General features: G+C 46.9%; 1 protein-coding gene across 3 annotated transcripts in view; it reads right to left on the bottom strand.

The window, feature by feature from the left end:
* Positions 1-2,082: 2,082 nt before the first annotated feature.
* CNBD2 (cyclic nucleotide binding domain containing 2) overlaps positions 2,083-12,584 on the bottom strand; it is a 43,017-nt gene continuing 32,515 nt past the window's right edge. For all 3 annotated transcript variants that reach the window (XM_045528670.1, XM_045528668.1, XM_045528667.1), the window contains 3 exons: positions 12,430-12,550; positions 7,406-7,569; positions 2,083-2,421 (listed from right to left, as the gene is read on the bottom strand). In XM_045528670.1, the coding sequence (XP_045384626.1) occupies positions 2,127-2,421; positions 7,406-7,569; positions 12,430-12,550 (580 nt within the window). In that variant the 3' untranslated portion in view covers positions 2,083-2,126. The remainder of the gene's footprint in view (positions 2,422-7,405; positions 7,570-12,429; positions 12,551-12,584) is intronic.

Below are 12,584 nucleotides of genomic sequence, written 5' to 3' on the forward strand. Positions count from 1 at the left end.
CAGGGATCTTGGTAAGCAAAATCTTTCACCTTGTCATATGTGTACCACCTCTTTTAATACTCAACAGCCATTAATAGTGGCAGAACTGGCAGGACCCAACAGGTCACTGGACACCACAGCAGATGCTCAGCAAGGTGACTGTCATATAATAAGCGCTCAATATATGTTAGCTCCTCTCCTTTCTTTTGGCCGTGCCATGTCTGCTCACGAATCTTCAAGGACTCCCTATTGCCTAGAGCAGGGGTCAGCAAACTATGGCCTGCAGGTCAAATCTGGCCTGCCACCTGTTTTGTAGATAAAGTTTTATTGGAACACAGCCACATCTATTTGTTTACATATTTTCCACAGCTGCTTCCATGAGCAGTTGTAACAGAGACAAGATGGCCTGCAAAACCTAAAGTATTTACTATGCGGCCCCTTACAGGAGGAGTCTCCTGATCCCTCGCCTAGAGAATAAAGGGCAACAGAGACAGCACCTTACCCTCCTTTGACTCTGCCAAGGAGCAAGCGCTGATAAGTAAGTTTCAAATGAATTAACAAGAAGTTCATGTCATCAACTTGGAGCCATAGCCCCAAATGCAAAAAGATCCCTAAATATAGTCAGACACCCCAACTTACCTGGCCCCAGCAGAGTGACCCCTTGTCCCTGTAGATCACAGACAGCCTTTCCAGGACTGCTGCAGCAGTCCCTGACTTCTTGGCTTTGAAGCTATCACGGAATCAAGGTCCCAAAGCCCACTGCCTCTTTACCCCTTAACATCCACACCCGCTTTCTGAGAGAAAAATGTCATAAGCCTCCTTTTTGGGTATGCAACATGAAAACAGTTTTCTTTTAAATTCAACAAGCAGAATTATAATGTTGAATATGCTTTTCAAACTGTACTCACCCTTCATTCATGAAAACCGTCGATCTTGGCCAACTTGCTCATTTCACCATTGGGGAAACTGAGGTACAGGTCAAGGATTTGAAGTGCTCCAGGGGGTCCAGTGAAGGAGAAACAGAGCCAGTCTCGCCAGAGCTCCCGGTTCCCAGCTCAGCACTCAGGTGTTCCTCAGAGCCGGCTCCTTGCTGGGGCGGGGAGGTGAGGGGCCCAGGCTCCCGAGCTGCCGCCATGGCCTCTACCAGGCCCCCCAATGCTCTCATGCTAACCTGTGGGGTTTCCTAAGGGAGTGGGGGGCTTGGTCTGTGGTGTGGAAGCTGTTTAGAGAGAAGAACCCTGAGTTCTAGGCCCAGGTCAGTGACAGATGGCCCCAGATTAAAGACCTCCCCACTCCAGAGGGACGGAGGTGCCCTCTTTAGCTGCCACGCTTCTGCGTCTGTGTCTCTGGCCTGCTCCCTCTGTCACAGCTCCTATCACGCTGCCCCGTCTGCATCTCTCTGGCTCCTTGTACCACCACCCCCAGGCCCCGCATGATACAGGCTCTCACTCCACTCTCTGGCCATGCCCTGCCAGTCTGACAGAGGCCTAGCCCACAGCCTACAGGCCCAACACAGCCCACGTATGTGCTGTGTTTGACACCATTCTAAAACAATTTGAATCAGTTGCTCATATTTAAAAACCAGTAGGAATCATCTAAAATATTGCATTTCTTGATTCTCCTGAAAAATCTACAGATGGGCGATACAGGGCCTGCATCATTTTCTGGCATGACATCAACTGACTGGGACAAAGGAGCGGCTGCTCCATCTGGATGGAGAATGTACACATCAGGTCCCCAGCACTGCCTTCCCAGCCCCGCCGCCATGCTCCTTTAGATGACCTGTCTGGCCTTGGACGGCATTTGTGTTTGCAACCCTAGTCTTGGCCACTTTGATTTGACCACCACCTGCTCCCTCACTCTACCCCGCCTCCCACCCAGCCCACCAGATAAGACCCTCCCACCCTGAGACCATCCCCAGCGATGAACCCATCCATACCTGGACTCCGAACCACCCAATCACTCGGCCAGGCATGCAAAGGGAGGCTGTGCCCCAGTTGCTGTCCCCAAACACCCCTCTGGACCCATAGCTCAGCCCTCCAGGCCCCTTTCCTCCAAATCCCACAACTGCCATGGTGGTCACTAGGCAGACATGGTGGCCAATCCAACATCCTTTATTGGTTCTAAACAGGGAACCCCACGTTCTTCTACTGAGGCAGGAATTCCTGGATTTTGTACCTGGGTGCTGAGATGGCCTGGACAATCCTCAGTGGCGGGAGGTATTTCCGGGGTGCCATAAAAACAGGATGATGAGGTTTAGTCTTCTTGTTGATGCTACACAAATCCAGGACCAGGCACTTGGGGTTGTAGATCCCTTTCCTCCTGCTCCAGATTGGGGTGAACAGTGGACTCTGGCGAGACTCCATTAGCAGCCGGAACAGGTCCTTCCGAAAGATATTCCAGCTGTTCTCCTTGAGGAACTCCTGGCTCATTTGTTCATCACTGGAGGGCAGGCACAGAAGCTGAGGTTCTCACGCCAGCCCCTCCCTGCCCCCGCCCCCCTAGCCTTGCCTCCTGCCCCTCTTTCCAATCCCTATGCACATGGGGTGTCATCCCACCTCTCTGCCTGTCCCAGGCTCTCCCTCTGCCTCCATTCCCTCCCCACAACTTTATTCCCTTAGATCTGCACTGTCCCATGCAGCGGCCACGAGCCACATGTGCCTACTGAGTAGCTGAAGTGTGGCCAGTCTGAAAGAGATGAGCTGTGAGTGTAAAATACACACCAGATTTCAAAGACTTAGGACAAAAGAATGTAAAATATCTCCTTAATAATTTTTATACTGATGACATGTTGAAATGATAATACTTTAGACATATTGACTTCAATAAGATAGATTATTAAAATTAACTTTACTTGATTCTTACTTCTTATAATGTAGCTACTGAAAAATTTAAATTCCATATATGATTATTAACCATCAGGGAAATGTATATCAGAACCACAATGAGATACTACTTTCACCCACTAGTGATTGGGTGAAAGCTACAATCAAAAAGATTAATAATAATAAATATTGATGAGGATGTGGGGATATTGAAACAAAAGTTCTAACACATTGCTGGGGGGAATGTAAACTGGAGCAACCGCCATGGAGCGCAGCCTGGCGGGTCCTCAAAGGTTAAACATACAGTCACCACATGGCCCTGCTGTTCCACTCCTAGGCATACCTAAGAGAGATGAAAATATGTCTATACTTGTACAGAAATATTCACAGCAGCATTATTCATAACAGCCTAAAAGTGGAAATAATCCAAATGTCCATCAATTGATAAATGGATGAATAAAGTGTGGTTTATACATATTATGTGAAATGTCCAGGACAGGCAAACCTATAGAGACAGGAAGTAGATTGGTGGCCGCCTCGGACAGCTCATGGTGCTCGGGGTCGACGCTGCCCCCTTCGCTCATGGCACGTGAGGGTGGGAATGAGGGGATGGGCTGGGGTGGGCTCGGCACCCACTGGCCTCTTTCCTTCTGAGACCACAGCAAGGGAAGGGTGTGTCAAACTTCAATGGACTTGCCTGTACTCTCTTACCTAAGGAAGTAAGCCTGATAAGTCACTAGTAAATCAGAACATTCTTCTGGCTAGTTTATGTTGACAAGGACAAAGTGGACTTTGATCTGTAGAGATCAACTTAAGAAAACACCCAGAGGTCAGCAGAGGCCACACGCTGGCCCTGTTAGTCTCAGCAGTATGACAAAGCCAGCGTCTGCCTGCTCACGAAAGCTAACTGTGAGCATCTCTTCTCAACTCCATGTTTGGTGACACCAGGTTGACAGTTTGAAATTGGCCTTGGTAGAAGTATTTACACCACAGAAATCAGTAAACACTACAAAGCAGGGTCTCCTTCCACCTCCTGGAGAGCTGGTTGTTAAAACATCTACCAGCACTGGAGAGTGCCTACTTTAAAAGTTCCATTAATGCCCAAATTTCTCACATAATAAATAACAACAATACCAAATTCTGACTCAGAACTTAACATGTGTCAAGCACTTTACGTTGTTTAACTCATTCGATTTTCACAACCATCCCATTTCACAAACATGGAAACTGGGGCCAAAGAGGCTAAGGGACTCACCAAAACCTACAAGGGGGCAAGTGTGTGATTACTGATTCTTAAGGGATATATATTTTTTGACCCAGAGTCCAAGTTGAGACAGACAAGCTTCCACGTGTCACCTCTTGATGCTGATGGTCATATTGATTTCTAGTCTACTTTTCTTCTAGAGGCCTCGGCTTCATGTGGGGGTCTCAGTTCCTATCCCCTACCTCACTTGAGCTGAAAGCATCTGTCCCTGCAGGCTATAAAAATTCATCCCATGATGTCCTTAAGCCCTCCGGGGCCATCCCAGCATGAGCTCACACTGTCTGCTCAGTTTTGGGATCATCTTCATTTTGGTCCTTGGGGCTTCCCTGACTTTCTCGTGGAGGCAGCTATCTATCTTCTCTGGTGTGGCGCATCCTGGAGGAGTGATTTTCAGGCCATCCAGCCCATGGTATTCAAGAGACAGGTACTTCTGCCACCGGCTCTGAGATCTTCAGGACCTCAGAGTCCTCAGTTAATACATGAGGGATTTGAGCTAGATAATGGATATGTTTCCTGTCTGCTTTAGTGCAGTTCAACAACTCGTGAATAAGACAGAATCCTGTCTGTCAGCATTACAGACGAGCATGGCAAAGTGCTGACGGAGCAGTGCAGATGCTGCGTGTTCCATCTGGTCCCCTGGAGTCTATGTAAACCTTTCCTGCATTTCGATTCGACAGAAATGATCTGATACCTGTCATGTGGCAGGCATCATGTGTGCAGCGAAGGCTCCTTGAATCCTTTTTTGAGTACACAGGTCTAAAAACCATTTTCTATATTGGCAGGAGAGACGAATCAGACTTGTGTGGCATCTTTGAACTGGAAGGAACCACCAGTATTTCTCGACCTGTTTTTCTCACAAAAATGCCCCAATTTTGGCCGTATCTATATATCACTTGTTCTTTAACACGTTAACTGCCATGAGAGTTGTATTTTACTCACTCTAGTTTTGACCCCGGGGCATATATAAAATCTTACTTATTGATGTTCTTATGGTTGCAATTAATATTGACAATTCAATCCTAAAAACATGGATTAAATGAATAGAAGTCAATACATTTCATTTTTCTATTTGTTTACCTTTAAATTACACTTGAAGTTTTTATTCTATTTTCGTAATAAAACACTGTGGCCCCAAGGAAAAGTTTCTGTTTTTTTGTGTGTGGCAGTCAATGTGTTAAATTTACTAATAATTTTTCTTAAGTCCATTTAGTTTCTTTTACTTAAATATTTACTCTAGCTTTGTCCTAAGCAACAAAATCTGTCAAGTCATGGGGATAGTAAGCTAGTCATGTTGTTTTTCTAATTCACACTAGAATAAATACATAACTGCTAAAACTAAAAAAAAATTTTTTTTTGAGACAGAGTCTTGCTCTGTTGCCCAGGCTAGAGTGACGTGGCATCAGCCAGGCTCACAGCAACCTCAAACTCCTGGGCTCAAGTGATCCTCCTGCCTCAGCCTCCCCAGTAGCTAGGACTACAGGCGTGTGCCACCATGCCCGGCCTGTCTTATCTTTTTAAAGATCTATTTTATTTTATTTTTTATTTATTTTTATTTTTTGAGACAGAGTCTCACTCTGTTGCCTGGGCTAGAGTGCTGTGGCATCAGCCTTGCTCACAGCAACCTCAAACTCCTGGGCTTAAGCAATCCTTCTGCCTCAGCCTCCCAAGTAGCTGGGACTACAGGCATGTGCCACCATGCCCAGCTAATTTTTTCTATATATATTTTTAGCTGTCCAGATCATTTCTTTCTATTTTTAGTAGAGTCAGGGTCTCACTCTTGCTCAGGCTGGTCTCGAACTCCTGACCTTGAGTGATCCTCCCAGGTGTAAGCCACCACGCCCAGCCTAAAGATCTATTTTATATGTTTATAATATATATCAGTACAGTAATACTGTATGTGGATATAATAATTAAAAATAAATTAACTAACACATGTTATTGGCCAGGTGTGGTGGCTCATGCTTGTAATCCTAGCACTCTGGGAGGCTAAGGTGGGAGGATCACTTGAGGTCGAACAAGACTAGCCTCAGCAAAAGCGAGACCCCATCTCTAATAAAAATAGAAAGAAATTATATGAACAACTAAAAATAGAAAAACAAAATTAGCCAGGCATGGTGGTGAGTGCCTGTAGTCCCAGCTACCCGGGAGGCTGAGGCAGGAGGATCTCTTGAGCCCAGGAGTTTGAGGTTGCTGTGAGCTAGGCCGATGCCACGCCACTCTAGCCTGAGCAACAGAGCAAGACTCTGTCTCAAAAAAAAAAAAAAGGCAAAACACATGTCATTTATATTACATATGCACACTAGGAGGTACATGCTTAAACACTTTTTAGCAATAGCAGTGTGAGATGAAAACAGTTTTGAGAACACTGGTCTGGGCAATAAATAAATGTTTACATTTTTAAAAAGTTATTTTCCCCATCATAAAAACATTAACTTTCCCTCTGGAAAATTTGGGAACGATGAAGAAGTAAAAAGAAACACTTTTTATCTAATCTTTCAAGATAGATATTTTTGAAAATATCTATTATAAAAGTAGTATGTCATTCATTACTGAAAATTTGGGGAACAAGGAAAAGAAAAAAAAAATAAACCCACTTGGAATGTCCTACCCTGACAACTGTTAAAAAATTTATCTTTTTTCCCTCATTACAAAAGCAATGCATACTCATTGCAAGAGCAAACACGAGAGGAATATATAACATATAACCAGAAAGTCCCCTTTAGTCCTGCCTCCCAGACAAAACAATTATTACAAATTGGATAATACCATAGCCATTATCATTTTTGCTTATTTCCTTTTAGGTTTTTCTTGTACAAGTGCTTTACAAAGCCATAGTCATAGTATACATACAATTTGGTGCGGCCCTTTCATATATCATTATATCACCCATTTTACCCTGCTGCTATAGAGCCATTAAACTTAGCTTTTTAAAATAACACAATTACATTCTATCAAGGGAATGTCTCACAATTTTCTAAACTATCCCTTTAGTGAGGCACATCTGGGTGGTGGTGTCATTGTTTTTCTCTCTATTATGAATATTACTACTGTGAACATCTTAACGCGGATAGCTTTCCCCATATTTTGGCTACGTAAAGATAAATTCACAGATGAATCACTGCCTCACAGGGTTGAGACAGTTTTATAGCCCTTGAAACACAATGCTAAAATTATCCAAAGTATTGAGCCAATTTGGAGTGTACCCACAACTACCAGTGTCATTTCACCCTTGTCAGCACTAGGTAGCATCATTTTTCTTTCTTTCTTTTACTAAAATAACAGGTGAAAAAATTGTTCATTTTGTTTGATGGAATTTATGTACATTTTCAGCACTGACCTGGGGTACTCAATCTTGGACTTGGACAAATTCTCTTTTATCTTATCATCAATCAGTTCATAAAAGTTGTCTCTCCTCATCCGTATCACCTCAGCTCCCAGGCTCATGAGGATTAAGGGCCGTGTGTCGCCCTGGTCGTCCTGGAGGAAGAGCGGGTGAAAGCCCTAGAGGGAAGAAGTCACAGGAAGTTAGACCTCAGAGATCAGCCAGTTCTGCCAGCAGATTTTCCAGATGGGAAAAAGAAGGCCTCAGACAGGAGGTGATCCATCTGGGGTCACAGAGCAAGTGAAGAGGAGAAGTCCAGGGCTCCTGTTGCTACACGACACCAAAGTCCTCCACCCCTGGAATCCGAACAGTCCCTAAAGCATGTCATCCGTCGACCCACCTCCGCAGAGCAGGCTGTGCTCCCAGCGCCTCCTCTATGCCCACTTCCACAGCTGCTCTCGAGCTCTCCCCAGTGTCCAGTCTCAACTCTTCCTTGTGCCAGGTGAACCCATTTTCTCTTCCTCAGGACTTACGACAAACATCCAACGGCTAGTCCTCTTCTAGATCTTCCCTTTTAGCCACCCCCACCCCACCCTTTTCTGCAGGCCTCAATTCTTTCTCCCTCCATTATAGACTTGGGTGGCCGCTGGCCCTCCTCTCTGCAGCTCATGTTGTTCCTCCTGCTCTTTGGCTTCGATGCACTTGGTTCTATCTGGAAGGGAGACAGAGACCTACAGACACACCTGTTTGCTCTATGGAGAATGTAATCCCCTTTTTAAGGAGACACCCTGGGATGGGCAGAGCCAGGACTAGAACCCTTGTTGCTGAACTCCCAATCCAGTGCTCACTCTTCAGCCTTTTGGCTATTGATCAAGTCTCAGGCAAGGAGGGGTAGTGGGAGGAAACGACAGTAGCCATAGAGCCACCAGCACCCAGCTGTCTTGGGCTCAAGAAGAAAACGGGCAACAAACCAAGAGGCCTGCTCTATGGAGGCCATGTCGGACTGGGACTAATCCTGGCCTCAGAAGGTAGATCCAAATTTTTACTTGTTATGTGACTTTGGGCAAGTGATACCTCCCTGGACCACTGTTTGCTAAGCTGTGAAATGGAGATGAGAACGGCTGCCCCACATGTCTCTGAAGGATTCTGAATCTGAAAGGAACTGTGAAGTGGGATTTGGAACACCCCTCACCACCACCATCTGGGTTCCAGACCTTAAAGGAAGACCATCTACAAACTTCTGGGCGCTCTGGGCCTTGTCTCTCCTCGGTAAGAATGAAAGGGAGATATGTGACCTTTCCTGTGAAGCTGCTGAAGGTCTACGCAAGATGGCACGTATCAGGAAGCTCAGGGGGACACGCAGGCCCTCACGTGTTGCTCATGCTCAGCACGGAGGGCACTGAGGCCCTCCTAGCCAATGCCAGGCCTTGGGCAGAACCAGAGTGGCTGCCCTTATGCCAGCTCCCACTGTGTGGAGGAAACATGGATATAAACCGAATCCTTACAACCCACCCCAGGACAGAAGAATTATCCTCCTCAGATGTGCAAAACGAGGTGCAGAAAGGGAAATTTACTTGTCCATGGCCATGTGTCTTATAATTCCAGTAGCCATGATAACAATGATGATGCTGATGACAATGATGATAATAGCACCAACTAACATTTATGAAGCATTCACTAAATTCCAGGCCCTCTTGTAGCTTTTGTGTGTATTCACTCATTAACCTTCACAACAACCCACTGAGCTAGCTCCTACTGTTACCCTCATTTTACAGATGAGGATGTCGAGGCTTAGAAAACCGTCCAATAGCATGCAGCATGGAAACAGTAAAGCTAGGGTTTGAACCCAGGTGGTCTATCTTCAGAGTCCAAGCTAGTAGCCACTATAATATGAGGAACCTGAGGCACAAAGAGGCTAAGTAACTTGCCCAAGGTAACAAGACATAAAGTGGCAGAGCCAGAATTTGAACCCAGGGAGCAGCACTGTCCTGCATACACTTTCCAGTTCACCCTCGCCGGCCTCCAGCCGGAGTCAGGTCAATTCTCTGTCTAGATGCTTCCAATAGCCCCAGGATGAAATAAAACTCCCTGTCGTGCCTGCCAAGGCCTGGGCTGTCTCACCCTTGACAAGTTCTGCAGCTTGGCCTCAGGCCGCCCCTACCTTGTTTACTCTGTTCCAGCCACCCTGCCCTCCCTTCCAGTCCCCTCCACATGCCAAGCTCCTTCCTGCCTCAGGCTCTGAACTTGCTGTTCCTCTGTCTGGAACACTCTTCCGCCAGGTTGGTCCATAGCTTGTTCTTTTCGTTACTCAGGTCTCAGCTGAAACATCAGCTCCTCAGAGCAGCCTTCCCCTTGACTGCTATGTTCAAGAAGCCCGTTTCTATTCCATCCTAACAGCGATACAACGCCTTACGTATTTGCTCGTTTATCTGCTCATCATCTATCCTGACTAGACCGCAAGCCTGTGAGGGCAGCAGTTACGTCCGTGTACTCGCCCATGCTGGCCCCTCGTGCCATGCTTGGGGTGTGGTAGATGCTCAAGGAATATTTGCTGAATGACTGACTCAAACAGAGTCACACAACATTAAAGGTGGCAGCTCACCCAGGGAATTTCCTCATTTTCTGATGAGGACACAGAGTCAGAAAGGTAAGATGATTCGCCCAAGGCCACACGGCTATCTACTAGAAGCAACATGAGAAGAAGAACCTCCACCTGTCACCTCTCTCCTGCCCTGCCCATGGCTCCGGCCTGCCCAGCCTTGACCACCTCTGAGGCCTCAGCCCCCCCTGCTCCCTGGAGGAGCTGGTTCCTCTATATCTCCTGGCCCCAAATTTGGGTCCCTCCACCCCAGGCCCCGACTTCCGCTGTTCCCAGAGCCAATCCAGCTCCACGTTCCTGCTCCCAAGGGCAAGGACAATGTGATCTACCTTCTGGCAGGTGGATATGCTCACAGCTTTCCCCACTCATTCTCCTACCAAGGAGGCCAGGGCCTGGGAACAGGGAGAACAGAGTTCCGCATCACAGGCCCCCCATGGAGACAGCCACAGACATTCTCTTCAAAGGGGTCATGTTAACAAGTATTCGTTGAGGGGCTTCTATGTGCTGGGCCTGTGTGGGGAAGAGACAGCCAGGTCACTGCGCTGAGCCCCCACCCAAAGCCTTCCAGGACTTCTACAAAATCAAGGCCGAATCTCCTACTGTAGCCTTGTGGGTCCTCGACAAAACGGACCCTGTTGTTCCAGTTCCTTCCACAGCCTCCCATTCCTGCCACCATCTACCAAACTGAGCAAGGCCCTTCCTGCCCTCCGCGCCTCCGTCCCGCCCAGGCTGCCCCAGTGTCCCTTGGCGCCCTGTGTTCATGTTGAGCTCCTCACTCTGACACACGGACAAACTAAAGTGAAGCAGTGAAAAGGCTGGAAACGCTGTCACAGGAAGAATGACTGAAGGAATGGAGGTCATTCTGCCCGAATAAGTAAATAATTAACGGAACACTGGCACTGTGCCTGGCTGCACAAATGTTGAATGAAAAACAAAACATTCCTTAAATATCTAAGGGGCATCACATGGCAAGGAAGCTGATTTCTTCTGTTTTGTTCTTGGGGGTGGGGCGGCGAGAGGAGCTAGTTTAAAGTTGCAGGAGGCAGAGTTTTACTGGACGAGAAGAACTTCCTAAGAGCTCCGAAGTATTCAGTCAGCACTGAGCAAGGGCCACGCTAGGGACTGCGGCTCCCACACAGTACTGGGCTGACCTTCCTGGCTCTGAGGACACACAGGCCAGGGGCCAGCAGCACCCATAACCCACCATAACACAGGGTGACAAGGGCATAACAATGACCTTGGAGACACTGTGACTGAGGAACAGTGGAAAGGGCTTGGGAAGGGAGCAGGTTCCCAGAGCAATGACCACACCTGGGCTTCAGGACACAGCCCCTCCCCAGCAGGCCGAGGCCTGCTGCCCCTCTGCACCCCCCGCCCCCCACAACTGCTCCTGTGCTCAGCGCTGGCAGCTGTTACCCATCTTGGGTAGTGTTCAGCTCACAGCCAAACCTGCATTAGCCATGCTTTCCCTCCACTACTGCATTCATTCTTTTTTAAATGGTCTATTTTTTAGAACAGTTTTAGATTTACAGACAAATTGAGAAGAGAGTTCTCACACCCCCCACAGTTCCTCACACCCACCACAGTTCCCCCTAATATTAACATCTAACATTATATATCTTAGTTACAATTGATGAACCAATATTGACACCTTATTACTAGCTGAAGTCAATGCGTTACTTAGATCTCCTGTTCTACTTAATGTCCTATTTCTGTTCCACTAGCCTATCCGGGATACAACATTACATTTCATTGTCATATCTCTTTAGGCTCCCCTTGGAGCCTGTGGCAGTTTCTCAGACTTACCCTGTTTTTGGTAACTTGGATGGTTTTGAGGAGCACTCATTGGTATTTTGTGGGATGCTCCACGAGTAGAATTTGTCTGATGTTTTTCTCATGATTAGACTTGGGTTACAGTTATTAAGAGGACAACCACAGAAGTGCCATTCTCCTCACAGCATACCAAGGGGAACACTATAAACACGATTTATTACTGTTGATCTTGGCCTTCATCACCCGGCTGAGGCAGGGTAACTTTCCTCTGGAAAGTTACTCCATCTCCCCCTCTTCCCATACTGTATTCTTTGGACAGAAGGTCACTGTGCGCAGCCCACGTTTAAGGACTGAGGAGTTACACTCTCCTTTAGGACAGGGCATCTACATAAATTACTTGGAATTATTCTGTAGGAAGATTTGTCTCTTGTCCTCCATTTATTAATTTATTCATTTATAGCAATATGCACTCATGGATGTTTATTTTATACTCTGAGTTAGAATCAAATACTGCTTTATTTGTTTTGCTCCAATGGCTCTAGCTGTGGCTGCTGGGAGCTCTCTCAGTGGGCCCTGAGTCCCTCTGACATCCTCCCTTCCATGTGGTCTTTCCCCCCAAGGGTTCCTTCATATGCTGTGTCGTGAACAGAGCTCTCTGCACACTTACTATGATTTCTCCTTGCTCCACAGTGTGGATCTTCATGTAGGCCCCCACCACAGCCTCCTTGGGGAGCTCACCAAACTTGGTACTGATCATGGGACATTTGATCGAATGAGCATGCTTGGATCTGAAATTTGACAGCTTGTTAGAGAGAACTCATC

This window comes from Lemur catta, chromosome 17, assembly GCF_020740605.2.
Source record: "Lemur catta isolate mLemCat1 chromosome 17, mLemCat1.pri, whole genome shotgun sequence".
Taxonomy (NCBI): Eukaryota; Metazoa; Chordata; class Mammalia; order Primates; family Lemuridae; genus Lemur; species Lemur catta.